At 49.3% G+C, this 17,885-nt stretch overlaps 5 protein-coding genes across 5 annotated transcripts; 3 read left to right on the top strand and 2 right to left on the bottom strand.

The window, feature by feature from the left end:
* Positions 1 to 83: 83 nt before the first annotated feature.
* pex20 lies at positions 84 to 2,187 on the bottom strand. The gene is made up of 3 exons (XM_073736092.1): positions 1,891 to 2,187; positions 1,017 to 1,832; positions 84 to 914 (listed from the first exon to the last, which is right to left on the bottom strand). Exons 1-3 carry the CDS (start codon positions 2,002 to 2,004, stop codon positions 717 to 719), a joined length of 1,128 nt encoding a protein of 375 aa, XP_073597951.1. The 5' UTR covers positions 2,005 to 2,187; the 3' UTR covers positions 84 to 716.
* A 139-nt stretch (positions 2,188 to 2,326) lies between these two features.
* sec13 (GTPase-activating protein SEC13) lies at positions 2,327 to 3,843 on the top strand. The gene is made up of 6 exons (XM_073736091.1): positions 2,327 to 2,442; positions 2,529 to 2,573; positions 2,638 to 2,753; positions 2,809 to 2,839; positions 2,928 to 3,337; positions 3,397 to 3,843. Exons 1-6 carry the CDS (start codon positions 2,440 to 2,442, stop codon positions 3,719 to 3,721), a joined length of 930 nt encoding a protein of 309 aa, XP_073597950.1. The 5' UTR covers positions 2,327 to 2,439; the 3' UTR covers positions 3,722 to 3,843.
* A 2,486-nt stretch (positions 3,844 to 6,329) lies between these two features.
* On the top strand, positions 6,330 to 7,979 carry BDW70DRAFT_148676 (putative MFS myo-inositol transporter; the record flags this gene model as incomplete). Its single annotated transcript, XM_073738903.1, has 3 exons — positions 6,330 to 6,496; positions 6,547 to 6,843; positions 6,890 to 7,979. 3 exons carry the CDS (start codon positions 6,330 to 6,332, stop codon positions 7,977 to 7,979), a joined length of 1,554 nt encoding a protein of 517 aa, XP_073597949.1.
* A 61-nt stretch (positions 7,980 to 8,040) lies between these two features.
* Positions 8,041 to 10,947, bottom strand: BDW70DRAFT_15378 (putative AAA family ATPase GCN20). The gene is made up of 8 exons (XM_073739717.1): positions 10,633 to 10,947; positions 9,853 to 10,578; positions 9,729 to 9,809; positions 9,379 to 9,682; positions 9,159 to 9,332; positions 9,021 to 9,107; positions 8,500 to 8,968; positions 8,041 to 8,454 (listed from the first exon to the last, which is right to left on the bottom strand). Exons 1-8 carry the CDS (start codon positions 10,693 to 10,695, stop codon positions 8,103 to 8,105), a joined length of 2,256 nt encoding a protein of 751 aa, XP_073597948.1. The 5' UTR covers positions 10,696 to 10,947; the 3' UTR covers positions 8,041 to 8,102.
* Positions 10,948 to 13,655: 2,708 nt separating this feature from the next.
* BDW70DRAFT_15361 (uncharacterized protein) lies at positions 13,656 to 17,708 on the top strand. The gene is made up of 2 exons (XM_073739673.1): positions 13,656 to 14,149; positions 14,315 to 17,708. Exons 1-2 carry the CDS (start codon positions 14,132 to 14,134, stop codon positions 17,312 to 17,314), a joined length of 3,018 nt encoding a protein of 1,005 aa, XP_073597947.1. The 5' UTR covers positions 13,656 to 14,131; the 3' UTR covers positions 17,315 to 17,708.
* The last annotated feature ends 177 nt before the right edge of the window (positions 17,709 to 17,885 follow it).

Here is a 17,885-nt window from a genome sequence, read left to right as displayed (position 1 = left end):
AAATGGAGAAAGACGTCGGATCTGATATTCTGAGATTTGAAGAAGAGGAAATATAAGGAGGAGATAGAACTAAATTGCTTAATATATAGGGCATCGACACATGTATGATCTTCGTGCATATTGCTTAACCCTGGACAACCAAGATCGATAAAACACAACAATCGCAACGTGAAAGAAAGAAATCCGGGAAATAAGTTGTAGCTGGCTCTGTTCAATTGACGGTCTGTTCAATTGACAGGAGGCAGGCCCAATAGACGGGTAGCTGCAACAACAATCAGGTCAAGGGTAGGTATCGCTTATTGAGAGGCTTCTAATTGTTCTCCATGCATCAATAGGAACTTCTCCCATGTGCACTGCCAACTATCAATAACAGATTTGAGATTAATTTACAATGACAAATGCTGATATGCCATCCATCCTGGGGGAACTCTCGAATAGGATGGACAAGAGATGAAACTCCTTGAGTCATTTGGGCGTCAATGATCTAATGCTAGGAGTCGGCTTCGCTAACTCGCAATCACAGAAATTATGGGTATAAGCATAAACGCAGATCTTCTAAGCCCAACGGTCACCGTGATTCCAGCTTGCGTACACTGAATCATGGTCGCTATTTAACTCAGAACTCTTCTTTGGCTCGGCAGTCGGTGTATCGAACCCCGGAACGCTTGTGACACTAGATGGCAGGCGTTCTGAGATGGTATCTATTTGTTGAGCAGTCAGGTCTCAGAACCTGTGTGTTTTTGCCCCGCGCATATAGTGCTCGGCATCGCGGTGCCACTGAACTTACTGCTGTCGTTTGACGCAACATGAACATTGTTCTCGCCGATCGGCCTCCATGATTGTTTCTCCTCAATATTCTGCTGCCGTTTGCCTTCCGGGTAATACGGCCCACCGGGATGTAAAGACTGCGCAGTCTGAATGCTGATTAGCAGAGACAAAGGCCAGCTTGAAAGTTTCAATTAAACCAGCGCGCGGGTCACGCCAGCCGAAATTTACGACAACCACGGACCACTGACTTCGCGAAATTCATCACCCTCGAGTTGGACCTCACGGTCTCGAATGCGCCGCATTAATGCCAGGAAATTGCTTTCTCGGAACTTTTGATTCGTCTCATGGCTAACGCTGTTCAATAAATGGCCCGCGGTGCGGGCGAGTTCGTCTGCATCGTTCGCCGCCGCTTGAGGATCGTCCTTGTCAACTTGTGAGATAGTGTCCGACCCGATCCTTATCGTTTCAAGGCCAATTTGTTGAGCAGGGACCTCTTCTTTCTGGTCTTTATTATTCGCGCTTGATTCAGTAACGTTTGTCTCAACGAGCGACTCCTCGAACTGAGATGCCATGTCCGCCTTGGCCTGTTCAAACGCAGCGTCAAAGGCAGATTCATCGAATTTTTCGGCCCTCGAGACATGCACTGTTTCTGGTCCAGGTGCATAAACAGCCATTGAGTTAACCATGGTGTAGTTCGGGTCAAATGATGGCTGAAACCTCTGACCGAGTGCCTGATTCTCCTGCAATGCAGGCCTGTGCTGTTGTTGTTGTTGCCTTAAAAATTCACCGTGCCACCCTTGCTGTGACGCACCCGACATGGGAGCTGCTGATGGCCCTGGTTGGTAAATAATGGCTCGCGACGGCCCCGAGATATGAAGGTTCTGGAAATCGGCTGCCCAGTTCGGCGCCTCCGCGGCATGGGGCATGGGCATGTGGGGGGCCGGAGCCACGAAGTGACCTTCATGTTGAAGGTTGGGTAGAGGCGCTCCCACAGGACTGTTCGATTCGAAGGCAGCAAATTCAGGGTCCAGTATACCTTCATTCGGGTTCTTTGAGCGAAAGCCCTGAGACGGAATGTGTCAGCGATTCATAGAGACCGGCTGCATTGACCAAGTATCTCACCTGTGAAGGAGACTGCCGCGAAATCAGCCTATCTTGCTGCAGTGTCCGGTCAACAGAGGCATGCTTCTGGAAGTTTTGCAGTGCGTTCGACGGTCCACACAGGGCGTCACTCATGATTGCCGATTACTGGGGGGGTTGATGCCGTAGTATTTCGTGTGATATACAATGTATCCTGCTAAATTGAAGAGTATCGAATGAACAAAAAGGAGCAACGTATGTACGTAAACTTTAGTATGCACAAGGGGCAAGAAAATGGGAAATGAAGCAGAATATGACAAGGGCCATGTCTGAAATCCCGAGGCGAGGAGTACAAGCCGTGGGGCAAGGTGAGCACGGGAAAGGAGCCGAGGCCTGATTCTCACGTGCTGATATTGCTGAGTCAGTACTCGATAAGATAAGATCCCACACGAACTGGACCCGAAACGGACCAGCTGGTGTTTTGCTGCTGTTTAGGCTATTATACTGCCTTTGACTGCCACACCGTCGCAACCACATTCCATCACTTTCGTAATATACGTCACCTCGGCCTAGAGCTGCAAATAGCTCGAAATGGTACGTCTTCGCCGTCAATTCCGCTCGTTATTTCAAGCAGCGGTAGCGGGAGTTGGACTGACTTCCCTCCTTGTCCGGGGGTCTAGGCGGCTGCTCAAGTTATCTCGAATTCTGGTCACGACGACATGATCGTAAGTTGACCATCCACGTTATATAACTAATGCTGTCTCTGGTCTGACTCTCGGCTTGCGGCAGCACGATGCGGGCCTTGATTACTACGGACGCCGATTGGCGACATGCTCATCCGACAAGACGATAAAGATATTCGAGATTGAGGGTGACGCGCACAAACTTGTTGAGACTTTGAAAGGGTGAGCGTACTCAACCCATATAGTCGAAACTAATCAATTGCTGATGCTATTCCAGCCACGAAGGTCCGGTATGGTGTGTCGAATGGGTACGTACAACGGGGCAACCGCCGCAATGGAGCATCAAATCATACGTACAAACAACGGTGGACTAACTCGTGCCTTTCGACATTACAGGCGCATCCCAAATTTGGTACAATTCTCGCGTCCTCATCATATGACGGCAAAGTGCTCATCTGGCGCGAACAACATCAAAGCTCCACTGCCCCTGTCGGCAGCAGTGCCTGGACGAAAGTCTTTGATTTCTCCCTCCACACTGCCTCTGTGAACATGATTTCCTGGGCTCCTCATGAAACTGGATGTCTTCTCGCCTGTGCTTCATCTGATGGTCATGTCTCCGTCCTCGAATTCCGCGATAATAGCTGGACCCACCAGATTTTCCACGCTCACGGTATGGGCGTCAACTCCATCAGCTGGGCCCCTGCTGCCTCTCCCGGTAGTCTGGTCAGCTCAAACCCTGGTCTTGGACAGCAGCGGAGATTTGTAACGGGCGGTAGTGACAATCTACTTAAGATTTGGGATTACAAGTGCGCACTATGCCTCCTACATAGGAAAGTCGAAGTTGCTAACATATATTCTCCATTAGCCCCGAGACAAAAACCTACAATGCCACGCAGACGCTGGAAGGCCATTCTGATTGGGTTCGAGACGTTGCTTGGTCGCCTAGCATTCTCTCCAAGTCATACATTGCCTCTGCGTCGCAAGACAAGACCGTTCGGGTTTGGACTGCTGATGCATCAAACCCTGGCCAATGGACGAGCCAAGTGCTTGAATTTGATAATGTTCTGTGGCGTGTTAGCTGGAGCCCTAGCGGGAACATTCTTGCTGTAAGTGGAGGGGACAACAAGGTCAGTCTGTGGAAGGAAAACCTACGGGGGCAATGGGAGAAAGTGAAGGACATCGAAGAATGATCTTGTTCCCGGGTTTGTTATCTTATCTACGTCCAGTTTTTTTTTTTCTTCGTACCTATCCAACTTCAGCAAATCCTAGAATTATGAGCTCATCGGTAATACAGTGTTCTTCTATGAGCAAACCAGATTTTCCCTGTTTGTTCTCAGCTTATGTGCTTACCCTGCAGCTGTTCAGTGTGCCCAAATAACTTCCCATAATCCACAAGTTTCAACTGCGAATTCAGCTACCGGGCACTTGCTTGACCAAGTACCTATGCCACTAGGTGCCCCATCGTAAGGGTTCAGGGCTAGCTTTTTCTTCCGTTCTCTGGTTGAATAGATTGGATGCACATCGTCTCACTTTTCCACTCTGCTTATGCTTGACTTTCAGGGGTTTTTTTTTTTTTTTTTTTTTTTTTTTTTTTTTTTTTTTTTTTTTTTTTTTTTTTTTTTTTTTTTTTTGCAAAGCTTCCTCATGACTTCGACGAATAGCTGGGACTCTGAATTCAGGCCAAAAGGCACAATGCGATACGGCGCAAAGTTATTATCCAGTTGCACATCACTCCCGGGCTTGCTGTTGTCTTGAGAGTATTCTTGAGAATCGACACGTACTACCTTCTCTTTGAAGTTCTCATCTCCACAATCTCTTGTATCCAAAAGATCATCCATCTTTCGACTACTCACTTCAATGGGTGTGTTCCACAATGCAGAACACATTGGCGACAAGTAATCAAATCACGATATTTGCAGTGAATTAGGAAACCTTTTCTTCCATATGTCCATAGAGGTACGTGAAAAGCAATCCATGTTGTATGACGCTTCTTAGCGCGTTCATTCATCATTAATCCAGCATGTCGCTTAAATCTTGCTCACATGCACGGGCAGAATTAACTCTGTTTTGTGGTCATCTGGCTTGGCCACAGAGATCCTGTTAGCTGAGTCCCATATTTGGCAGAGGATAATTCGGGATACTTATGACGAGTCAGCTTCCTGTACTTTGGTTCTTTACAGGATTGACCACCGAATCCGCCTTATAGCCTTTTCAAGGCCTATCGAATCCGGGTGTTGCTAGGATGAAAAACTGACATCCTGGCTGACTCATAGGTAACATGATCCAGGAAGGACTTTATCGAGAGGTAGTCAGGTCGGACAAAGGTCCAATAGTCTCGAGCGCGTCCACGAGGCGCTCACTGAAACTGAGTTCCTCAACCGTCCTGTGTACGGGCATACGGTGATAAAGAAGCTTGATCCGCCTTCAGATCTGTTCTGTGCCGTTCAACTAATAAGACTTTCGAATGAAATATATGACATATGGAGTTGACTAAAGCGCACTGCTCTAGGGGTCGTCACATGCATAGTCTCTGGTTGCTAATGTCCATTCGATGCTTGTAACCCGACGACAATACTAAAGAATTTTACGCATGTCCAGGAACGGAACCGGGGCCCCATCAGCGAGGACTTTCGTCTATCACCCAAGATGACGCTTCATATTCGAAACTCTTGGGTACGCCACTTGCTCGACCCGGACGAGGGTACATTTATACGTCTACATATGATCATGCCCGACTACCGCAAGCCAGCAATTGCTGGCTTCCTAAGCACATATATGAGAGAAAGGCGAGAGTTATCTTTCTTGGCTTGGTTACGAGTGTTCTTAAGTGTTTATAATCATAGCCTTGTTACCATCAAGAGATGGTAACAAAAGGCCTTATCATAGCGTGACTCTGTCCGTACCGTCTGTCTCAAGGTATCTTAAAGCCCGACAGAGCTGCGCTGACCTAAATCGGTCATATGGTCGAGGTTGAACATATCGTGACTCAACGCCCGCTTCCTAATTACGGATATATCAAATTGGTTATGCTTGCGCGATCAGACCCTTCAAGTGAAGGAACATGTCAATATCGAAAAGTGGCTGAGTTGTTCGAGCAGTTTCAAGATTGTGTAGCAGGTACAGCTACGCACCCACTTTCTCCTGTGGCGCCCAGACGTACCATGGAATCGGCGGTGGCCGTCTGACAACGAGGAGGTGCTTTATCAAAGGCATCGATGGTTGTTGACTCGTGGATTTTAGGTGGCGCATCTGTTGGGTTGCATATGGACTGTCGAAAAGCTCAGATGATGAGCAGGGACAGGCACAAAAACAAGAACAGGGAGTCTCCTTCTTCATTGAGCCCAGAGACCCAGTGGGTGTAGATGCGGATTTCGTCTGTATTTATGGGTATGAGGAGGTGGTTGCTCCTGGTGGCTCGCTTACGGTTGGACGATGGTGCGATCCCAAAGCAGGATAGGGACTGTTTATTTTCTGGTGTACATGATTTCCTCAGGTAATATTTGACTTTTGTAGTTGATGGTGAAGAGATATTTATCACGGCGATATAGAGATATATAGACCCTTGATATCCGCCTTCAGTATGTTAGTGCACTTTGGATTTCTCGTGAGGTTGGCATCTGATCTGATCTTTCTAGAAGCGGCAGAGTGGGTCTCGTAAGCCCGACACTCCGAGCTTACCCCATAATTTGGTTTTAACTCACTGCTCACGACCAGCTTAGGGGCAGCAATACTAGATATACAACGATAGTGTTCCCTGTGGTCAGTCGCTAATGTCCTCAGAAAGGACTAAGGTCAGCCATGAATAGCAGAGAAGATACGGAGCCATCTGCCGCCCATGCTCCGCTCCTCGCACAAGAGCCTTCAGTGAGGCAGCACGACGAAGACCAGTCAAAGCACTCGAGCGGCCGGTTTATTTGGTATTTGACCTTCTCTGCTGGTATTAGCGGTCTTCTTTTTGGATATGAGTATGTACTGCATCAAGACACCGAGCTCTGGTCTAGACTAACTGTTACAGCACTGGTGTCATATCGTCCACGCTCGTATCTATCGACTCTGATCTCTCGAACCGACCCCTTACAACCTTGGATAAGAGTTTAATTACGTCGTGCACAAGTCTCTTTGCTCTCATCGCAAGCCCGCTGGCGGGCATTCTGGCGGATAGACTGGGTCGGAGAAGGGTTATTCTTGTCGCGGACATCCTCTTTACAATCGGATCATTCATACAAGCTGCTACGGGTGAAGTATGGGGTATGATCATTGGGAGAAGTATTGTTGGCCTTGCGGTCGGCAGTGCTAGCTTGGTCACACCTTTGTAGGTGCAGCGTCATAGATAAATACACAGCTAACATCGTCAACAGGTATATATCGGAGCTGGCACCTTCAGATGCGCGAGGGAGATTGGTCACTATACTGAGTCTTTTTATCACTGGTGGTCAGGTTTTAGCATACATCATCGGCTGGCTGTTCTCCTACGTTGGCGGCGGGTGGCGCTGGATGGTTGGGTTGGGAATGCTTCCGGCAGTGTTCCAACTCTTTATTGTTGTGGCTTTGCCCGAGACACCCCGATGGCTGGTACAAGCAGGTTATGAGGACAAGGCTCAGAGGATTCTGTCAGAGGTTCATCAGGACGACCATACCGCGAAACAAACACTGCGGGATATCCAACAAGAGGTTGCCGAAGAGAACACTTTGAATAAAGGTGCAGGCTTCAAGCAGCGCTCGCACGACCTGTTCAAAACTGGGGGCAATCGAAGAGCGTTGACGATCGCCGTGATGCTGCAGGCATTACAGCAGCTCTGTGGCTTCAACAGCTTGATGTATTTCTCAGCAACAATTTTCTCCCTTCTGTCATTCTCGTCGCCTACTCTTACCTCGTTATCCGTGGCCCTGACAAACTTCCTCTTCACGCTGCTTGCGTTTGTCTATATTGACCGGATTGGACGTCGTCGCATCTTGCTATATTCGATACCCGTGATGATCATCTCGCTCTTCGTCTGCGCCGTGACATTTTCCTTTGTGGAGTTGCCGAAAGCCTCGTCAGAGTCGCAAACTCGTCAAGCCGCGACGGATAGTTCCGTTATCCCACTGTCAATTCTTCTATGTCTCACAGTGTATACAGCAGCGTACGCCTTTGGCCTAGGCAATGTCCCTTGGCAGCAGTCAGAGCTCTTTCCTCTCAACGTGCGGTCGCTTGGGTCCGCCCTTGCAACCGCAACAAACTGGGGCTCGAACTTTGTTGTCGGGCTTACCTTCCTCCCGATGATGGAGTTGCTATCTCCGAGTCTGGTTTTTGCGCTCTACGGCGTCGTTTGTATTGCCGGTTGGTTTGGCGTGCGGACTATCTATCCTGAAATGAGCGGGCTCAATTTAGAAGACGTAAAGGCTCTTCTTGCGGATGGCTGGGGAGTAAGAGAGAGCTTGATTATGGTTCGAAATAGATCTGCTTAGCTCCCCTTTTCTTGAATCTAGTACTTGGATATTCAATCGAGGTATTGTCCCCAAGAAAACGCTGGTAAACAACCAGATCAAGAGATATCTTATGCTAACTTGTTTTCTACACGAGTTAGCTATCTAATGAGCTGCTGCTACGCCAGCCTCGTCTGCTTGTGCGCTAATCTTTTTCTTGTACGCATCAACGGTGCCGTCGAACTTCTGCACCGTTCCCTTGTCGCAGACCCAGAGACTGGTGCAGACATTCCGCAACATTGTCACATCGTGAGACACCATCACAACACCTCCTTCAAACTTCTGCAGCGCCTCAGACAGTGCATCCATACCTTCAATATCCAAATGGTTAGAGGGCTCGTCGAGAACAAGAATGTGTGGATTTGTCAATGACAAGCAGGCGAAAGCAACACGGGACTTTTGACCTCCGGAGAGCAACTCCATGCGCTGGAGACCGGTCATACCGGTAATACCGAATCTGCAGCCGTCAGTACTAGCTTTCCATATAGGTGGAGGAACTTACGCTCCAAGGTGCCGACGGTACTCCTCATCGGTTTTTCCAGGATATGTTTTGGCCATGAAACTCACCGCGCTGGTTGTCAAATCCAGAGCGTCGACGTGGTGCTGTGCAAAGTAGCCGATGCGCAACCGTGGATGCTGCGACATGAGACCGGAAGTAGGCTCAAGCTGCCCAGTGAGCAATTTAAGCACCGTCGTTTTACCGGCACCGTTCGGCCCAACGATACCGATACGCGAGTCGAGTTGGACATCGAGGTCGACATTCCTCAGCAGAAGCTTGTCTTTCGTGTATCCGAACGCAACTTCGGTCATCTGCACAATTGGCGGAGAAAGTTTCTCTACTTCGGGGAATTTGAAGTGCACAACATAGTCGCTTTCCGGTGGTGTCAACACGGGCATCCTCTCCAGCTTCTTGATTCTTGATTGGGCCTCGGACGATTTGGCAGCATTGTAACGGAATTTATCAATGAACGCTATTCTAGTCAGTGGAGTCTGATGGAGCGCTAAGGAGCGGAGATGACAAACCTTGCAGATGCGCACGTTCAGCCATTTGCTTCTCATATTCGCGTTTAGCCTGTTTCTTCCTTTCCTCCTTGGTCGCGTAGAAGGAGTCTGCTTAATTAGTCTTGTGATAAGAAAGAAAATATGACGTCCAATACTTACCGAAGTTGGCTCCTTTGTAATAGTCTAATCGTTCAGAGTGTTGGTGGACGATATCAGTGGCAACCTCATTCAAAAAAGCTCTGTCGTGAGAAACAACTAGAACAGTGCTTGGATATCCTTGGAGGTAATTCGATAAAAAGGTGATAGACGGCACATCCAACATGTTGGAAGGTTCTGTGACAATCAGCCGTTGTCGTCTTAAGGCATCGTTTTGACCTACCGTCCAAAAGGAGCAAATCGGGCTCGCAAAACAGAGCTCTAGCCAGAGCCAGACGCATGCGCCAACCACCAGAGAATGTCTTGGTAGCATACTGTTGGCGCTCAGGGGAGAAACCCAGACCAGCCAGAATGCTGGCTGCTCGGGATTCGGCCTTGTCCGACTCCATCTCTGCAAGCTTCGAATGGATATCATTCAGCGTGATATCGAGACCCTCTCGCTCATGATCGAGCCTAGCTGCGTCTGTAGACGTATCTGCCATTGACGATCGCTCCGCTTCAATAGCTGCGAGTTGTTTTGAGATTTTCTACTAGAGTCAACTAGCTGTAACATTGAGGATCCGTGGAACTGACCTCTTGGTCCGCAAGTAGCCGCTTGCGCCACACATCCGCATCCAACACCGCTTGAAGGGCAGGAGTGTCATCACCAGTAATCTAGATTATTAGCACTATCATGAGTACTAAGTAGACAACATACCTCCTGTTCAACATGGAGAATCGAAATATGGCTTGGAATGGCTACTTCTCTGCGACTCAAAGCGCGGAGCAAAGTACTCTTACCGATACCGTTCTGACCAACAAGGCCATATCGACGGCCGTAGGCCAGCGTAAGAGAGGCTTCTGAAAGAATGCGGTTGCCACCAACTGAGATATCAATGCCTTCGAGTTTGATATCCTTGCTCTTTGCCTGGGAGTCGGAGCCCAGTTGAAGGGGATTGACGGCCATGAAGAACTCCTCGTACGACATGGTTGCATCTGGCTCGTTAAGCAGACGAGATGCTTCGTACTGCACTGTTTTCATCTGCTTCTTTTCCTGTTTGGCGCGGATCTTGCGTTCCGCCTTCTCCAGCTTCTTGCGGTCGACGCGGGATTCCATCTTGCGCGTACCAACAGACTCGAGGTCAACATTTCCTCCAGCAAGACCCAGAGTAGAGGACATGTTTCGCTGAGACCCAACATTGATAGCCTGGTCGAGCTTCTTGGCGGCAAATGGCATTTGCCTGCGCTCCGCATCGACGCCATCGGAAGCACTAAGAGAAGAAATGAACTTCTCTACGAGATTGCGAATGGCCTCTTCATTTTGAGCGGAGAAGTCCCCTGAGGCAGAAACTAGCAGCTCCGTGACCATGTCAGCGGCTTCTGCCACCGGTGATGGAGCATTCGCATCTTCAACATAAGCCCTTGACGCGTGAGTCAAATAGCCCTGTGGTTGCGTTAGTCTGAACTCGGGCGATTATTCGTGTGAGCCTGCACTTACGACGGAGTACTCGGTGATCACATGGTCGAGGCCAGGAATCTGAGACTGCAGTTCCGCCTCCATGTCGGTTCAAAACTTGCACTCAAAACCTTAGATCGGCAATGACAAGGGTATGCGTATCTTTCAGAGCCTCTCAATGCTCCTATATCATGTGTTGAGGCAGGCGGTTACAACCTTCTTTGACTCGATTTGGTTGTTGCAAGACTTTGAAGTGGCGGAAATGTGGAGCAGCGGCGATTTTGCATAAATGCTGGACCAACAGCTACAAATACACACGCGGAAGAATTTCACTGTTAGACATTACTTCAACTAATAATAGCTGTATCAATAACTACTACAAACTATTTTCTGTCTCTAAGAGAGTTGGCTTTTCGTTTTCCAAGCGAATCTCGTAGGTCCCATTTGGATCACATGATATAACTATCACGTGATTGCACACGGCTTTACCATCGCGCATATGGGGTAATACTGTTGGGCCTCGAACTCAGTAACCCGTCACTCGGTCGCCGATCTAACTCGACCGTACCGTACGCACGTCAGCGATAGAGAATATGGTACCTCAAGAAAAATTCCGCAGAGCTGCGCTACTTCTGCGTGCCAAACGGTCAGTGCCATACGAAAGCAAAGACTATCCTACATAGGTTACCGCATTGATTCCTCCACATCGCAGAGAGTGTCAAGGCGACCAAAAATGCCATTCGTCAAGAGAGGCCGTGCCATCCTAGCTTAGTGCTGCCGAATTGATGCACAGGCGAATCGGTGGTGTTCGTTATCAAGGTGATGAAACCGAGGGGTAGCAAGCGCCATGCATTGACCAGCCAGTACGGAGTACGTCTCTGCATGTTCCGTCGTTTGGTGTCAAACGCCAAAGCGGCCGCCCGATCGCAGGGTGTGAAAGGATCAAACACCCATGTCTCAGTTCTTCGATTCGATGTCGCAGTCTCCCGCCTTGTAGAATCAGACCATTGAGGCAAAGGGAGCATCTCTAAAGCTTCATCGAGAATGTTTCAGGGCGCGCTCCGAGCCCAGGGCTTTCAGTAAGGATGTTTGGAAACACTGAAGTAAACTCTACTAGAAGCACGAAGTAGGCTAGAGAGGTCTTGACAATGACAGCAGCAACAAATTCAGCTTCACGTCGAAATGGCCAATGATAGAGGCTTCGGCCGTCTGGACGCCTTGCGAGGCTGTGCAACTTGCTGGCGTTACTTTTGCCAAGGAGACGAGAAGTTGCGATCGCTCAGTGTGTTGATTGGCGAAGAGCTATGTATAAGGAGCGCTGCTGAAGGACAAGACTAAGCTGAACAAAGCACACCATTTTCTGTATGTAGTACTCCGTGCTCCATCTACTACTCTGTCCCACGAGCCTGGAAACAGCGAGGATGGCTTTGTTTCTGATATTTATCGCTCGGAGCAAAACTACACCGTATGTTTATCCGAAGCCGTTGTTGGGACTCTGGACGGTCAATTCGGTATCCAAGATAATTTAACGTCATAATGACGTTACCTGTGGATTGAACACTGGATCGATGCCGCGGCCGGAAATAATGAAGTCTAAATGAGGTCTTGTATTGCTGCCACATACTCACGATTTTTCTCCGACGTTATTATTGTGATTTTGCTGGGCACCGGGCTCTTGTCGCACCGCACAGATTTACCGCGCAGCGCGTAGCCCGTTCTTTCGGCAGTTGATAGTTGGCACAGGCCGAGCGCGCACATGGCTCGATCTCGAGTAACAGATCTGCCGATATGAGGGCAAGCAGCATATGTATTATGTGTTGAGGAAACGTTACCAGGGCACCAACGCTTGGAAATCCTTGGAAGCCTCCCGTTGTTCCTTGTCCCGTGAACCGGTTGGTGATCGAGAACCAAAACATAATTCACGGCTAGGGACCCGTTCCTGAAATGCGATCGTCCACATGCGAGATCTCTCTTTGCGGCTGGTCACTGGAGACCGGAGGCTGGAGGCTGGAGCAGCCTACAAGTTCAGCCAGCCGGGTGAAAGTGAGATCAAGGAGTGGAGATCTGGCCCGGCTTCGGTGAGTCGTTCGCTCCTTGGAATAATATCCCGCCCATGCCCCATAATAATCACAATCACGATTCACGGTGACGGGGGCATAGGCATTTGGTGTTGCGGTACTTGGCCGAGTTCGGACAACGTGTACATTGTAACCTCGTATGTCCAAGACGAGCAGTATCGAAAACACCCATTGTTTACCTGCACAATTGGCGTCAGTAGCCCATAGACAAGGAATCAATTATAGCCAATACTCAACTCAAGCAGACAGTGCCCGCATGGCGAGAATTTGTTCTGGGCCAATGGGCGGAAAGGGATGTCGAGAAGGAAAAGGTGAGCTGAACACTCCCTGTGGCGCCCTGGTTTCATCCTCGCACTTGTTCAGCAAGGCAATCCCTGTTTTTTCCCATCCCTCCGATCTACGATACGTCGCAACAACATCGTGCACGCTAGACTCGAAATTCTTATTGCTGTTGCAGTCCCGCATTCAACGGCCCATGCATGGGAAATGAGGAATCACATCCTGCCCTGAGTCAAGCAATCTTTGCTAACCCAGCAAGGATGGAGATCTCGCGGAATACCTCCTAGAGTATTTATTTGTTTACATATTGATCGAGGGAGCTTTATCAGAGGTTCAGCGATCGCCCTGTCTGCACGGAAAATAAACCACCAAGCCATCGCAGTTCCTCGGTAGTCAAAAGTCGATAATCCTAAACCATAGAATAGTAATAGTAGAGTAATCAACAGCACCTTGTTTGCCAATAATTGGACTGCTGTCAAAACACCGGCAGAGCATCACCGAGAAGAACGAGATCGAGTGCTTTGGCTGGGGGTGGACACTCCTAGCGTGCTCCATTCCTCTATCACTCTTAGACTCTTAGACTGGCCATCCCGGTACTAGGCCAGACCAGAGTCCCACCCTGCGGCTTTGTTGATTTGATATCGATTCCTTCTTCTATGCTTCTGCCGCTTCCTCGACTCCAGCTGACACCTTAACTGTCGCTTTCTTCTTCTCTTCCTTCTCTCCTTCTTGCGTGCCGCCAGGGTCAGAAAAAGGGTCTGAGAGACCCCCAAGACTCTCTTTCCGGCCTTCTTGGTGTCATTGTCACCTCTCCCCTCTCATTCCTTCTACAGTACCTGGCGTTTGCTTCCGATCTTTCTCCATTCCTTTCGCCTATCCAAGCTCCGGCCTACTACAAACCCCATCCCAGAGCACGTCACTTTCGCAACACTCCTCGAACCCCAAAAGAAGCCACTCGGTCATTTCTGCAGCTCTTAACGATCTCATTTGAATATTCCTGCTTTTGTTGTTCGTTTGGAAAGCCGATCGCCTCCAGTCTCATCGGCCGCGAAACTGTCTGATGTGTCCAGCCACCTGAGCTTCGTGGATGACAATGCAGATGGGATGTCAACTCCTCCACGTTTTATCGATGTCCCTAATCTAAGCTCCATGGTACCTGATACTGTTCTCAGCTTTCTCTGAGAATGGAACATGTATCAACGGTGAGTTACCTGCTTTGCATTCTTCAGAACCGTGTTCAAGACCCTCAATGGGCTGCGCCCTACCCGCCCGTTTCAATTCTCGCCTGCTTTTCACTGGTTCAACTCGCAAATCACTATTTTTACTGTGCATATTTTAAGTCGCTGGGTCGCTGATTTCACGTCTAGCTCTGTGCGATTAGCACTGTCGGTATCGCTGCCACCGGCTTTGCGCTCGGTCGCGTCGAACGGACACCATCTCAAGAGCCGGCAAATACACAAAGCGCTCCCTTACTAGATTCCGATACAGTCCCCTCATTCGACGCAGGACTCTCGAGGACATTTGCGACAACGGAAACACAATCTCCCGTTAACCCTAGCTTTCCAGAATCTCGAGAGAATGCTGCTTCCCGCGAAGACCAAGTCGAAGGCGAAAATATACCCAGGAAAACATCATTTGCAGGTATAAGACTACGTCGGCGTGGTCAAACCTTGACCATCCCACCGATACAAACTAAGGAAAATCTGCCGAGTCCGTCGCATATCCGACGACCGTCTTCTTCCTGGCTTCGGCGGCTGTCGTTCCAACCAGATAAGCGGCTCTCACTCCAGAGTCCGGACACCCCATCGTTTCCGGAACCAGCCAGTCCAGCTTTCCCACGTCCGTCCAGTCAACGCAGGGTACCCAATAAACTTGTCAAACGACCAAAATCCCAGCATTCGAATGCGAGCCCTTTCTTCGCACATACCATCTCTTCACCAACATCTAGCGCGCTACGCAGACCTGTAACGAGTTACCAGCGATCTGAGATTTTCAGTCACAAGGCCACCCATAGCTTGAGTTTCGAACCCAGTTTGGCGCTCGGTCCTCTTGCAGAGCCTCCTTGCCACAATGCTCCATCGGAAAACGACCCCTGGCGACCTTACTTGGTACCGAAACCTGACCCATCTTCCGAGCGACTGGATCGCAGGTTTTCAACATCAACAAAGCCTCGAGAGACAGCAGTGCGACGAATCCTTCCACAATCTGATGCTGCTCCGGCCCTTATTCTAGCGACATCGATCATAAAAAAGGATGGTGCGGTGAAAGCTGTACCGGAAAGGCCTACAACTCAACCCGTTGAGTTTCGCAATCCGTTCGAACAAGCGCCATCTGGTTCAAAGACACACTTAGCTGAAACAGATGCTTGTCAATTGCCCTTTGAGGAGGTGCGTCCAAAATCACCTGGAGAATCTGCAGGGCCATTAGATATTAGGGTGTTACGCAATGGCTCATTTACGGGGCCGAAAAGGAGGGCAGCATCGACCCCTTTACCTGAGCAATCAAATGTGGAAGGAGCTATCTGGGTCTCACCACGAGCACCCGAAAGGCGTAACATTACCGACCCAAATGTCTTCAGGCGACCGTCAACCAATCCCGCAAACGGTGGGCTTTCATCTTTGTACACTTCAGGGATTATGGGGCCGCAGTCGCGGATTCTTTCGTCGTACCGCAAAGAATACCGGGATATCGGACAGGACGCCTCGGCAGACGGGTCAGCCCTATCTTCACTGTACAGCTCAATTCGCCCGCGCCCTAAGCGCCATTCTATCGCTGCTTCAGACCCAGCATCAACCGTCTTAGGCTCCGATGATACCCGGGTCTTCACTTCTGGTGAGGAGGACGAAACTGACTTTATGAGCGATACTGCTTTCGACTCAATACGCACTCATTTTACCACCGACAGTTTTTGTTTCCAATCACCTCGAATCGAGACCATCTTTGACAGAAAAATTCCTCCTGGGAACACAATTGATCCATCCGCTGGTTCGAACGATATGAATCCATCTAGCGTTCTCCTCTCTGCACCAATAAAGTCACTTAGTTCTGAGGAGGAAAGAAGAACAATCGTGGCCTCCTTCACGCCGGTAACACAAATCATCAAGAATGCTCATGAAGCAGATAGCGAACTGTCCTTCCCATCTGACTTGAGCGACGACGATGACTCAAAAAGTATGGTCGCCTCATTACCTGGAGATAAAACCATCCGCCCTGTTAGACCTCAGGTTGGCGCGCTATCCCTGGATACCTCCAGCGGCCAACATCAGCGAGACGTTCATGGGTCAGGCGGAGTGACCGGAGAAGTCCATGAAACATTGCCGAAGATGAACATCTTCGACTGGTCTGAACATCCAAGGCCTGATCGTGAGGGGTCCGGACCTGACGGTCGCCCACGCACCGTTCACGGAAAACATGTCCCAGGCATGCGTGGCAGTCGAGCAACCGGACGAAAACCGCCCAGTACCCTTCATTACCGTAGCCAAAGTGTTCCTGTTGCAAGGGAGCCCGCTATGCCAAACGAGTCAAGGCAATCTTCCGGAAAATTCGGGACCTGGGGCTTGGGTAGTAAAGGTGTCAGTGAAGACTGGGACAGTGACTTCGAGTTCGAGGACAAGGACAAGGACGAGAATGCCATGAGTGAGAACATCAACCCAAACAAGAATGTTAGTCGTCGGAGCGTGGTAGTACCTCAAGCGATCATGGAACGTCAAGCTAGTCTCCACGGCCAATATGGTCAGGTTCAAGAGCTAACTCTGCTGGTGGAAGAATTGAAGCGCTTGAGGCATCAAGCCAGCTTTCTGGACATTGTTCGGGGTCCGTCAAATGAACTTTGGAAAGAAGCTGAAGGGATCGTTGATCTAGCAACCCTCGACGATGACGACCACAATGAATCACCTCCCAGGTCGCCATCATCACTAACTTTTAGCTTTGATGAGTCTGAAGGCGAATCCTCCCAGACAAATGACCCTTGGAAACGTGTTAGTGGAGATTCGTGGAGGGCCTCGCTTTCAGAAAACTCTAGCCTCCGTCCGACCACATCTCCGGGACCGGAGCAGACAGTATTCTCCACCAAAGCAAACTCCGTGCTTGATCTGATCTATCAGCAACGCCTTACCCAGAACCCCACAAGTATTCACACCCACCTCCCACGGTCAAAAAAACTTCCATTCGATACGCAGTCTCTCCGTGACCTTGTTGTCCGTGCCGGCGTGGTGACCCGAGCGTTGAAGGAAGTGGTTCGAAAGGCAGAAGGGGTTGCAAACGGTTCCGAAGAAAACACGCATCCATCACATCCACCATTCAGTCGCATTTTCGAAACTCCTTCGCATGATGATATCTCGAACTTTGAGACCTCCTGCATTAGCTGAGGCGTTTGGATTTTCACGTTTTACTCGATACAACCAGCTTTATACCCTTCCCACCGTCTAAATGTACAACCTACAAAAGTTTAATGACTCATCCGAACTATGGGACGACATTATCGACAGCACCTAATTGAAATGCCTTTCCCTTCGCCGATTTTCCTTTCGAGGATTCTTCTCGTTCTCAGTTTTGAGCTAGCTTGCAGACTGAGCTAGTTTCTTTCCAGTGGTTCTTTTCCTTCCACTCAAACAGGTTTTTTTGTACAACCAATCGTGTTGGTGTATATCCACCGTCCCTCGTGGGCTTGTCTTAAGTACTTTGGGAGGATCTTGTGCATGTTTTGCCTCGTTGGTGTTATTACACTCTTTTCCATTTTGTCATAAACAGTGCATTGTGGACGCTACGGATATCAGGTTTAATGGTACATGAGATAAAAGTAAGGATAAAAGAATAAACAGCATTCTTGACGAACGATTATGTATCGTACCTGGTGCAAAATCGCTTGAACAATCCATACAGAGATCAGTTAGTTCAAACCAGATCGAGCGGTAGCTGTGAAGAGCCATACTGCTTAGG

The sequence above is a fragment of the Aspergillus foveolatus genome, assembly GCF_047715535.1.
Source record: "Aspergillus foveolatus strain CBS 279.81 unplaced genomic scaffold BDW70scaffold_12, whole genome shotgun sequence".
NCBI lineage: Eukaryota > Fungi > Ascomycota > Eurotiomycetes > Eurotiales > Aspergillaceae > Aspergillus > Aspergillus foveolatus.
Note: the sequence above shows the minus strand (reverse complement) of the source record. Positions and strands in the feature narration are given on the sequence as shown.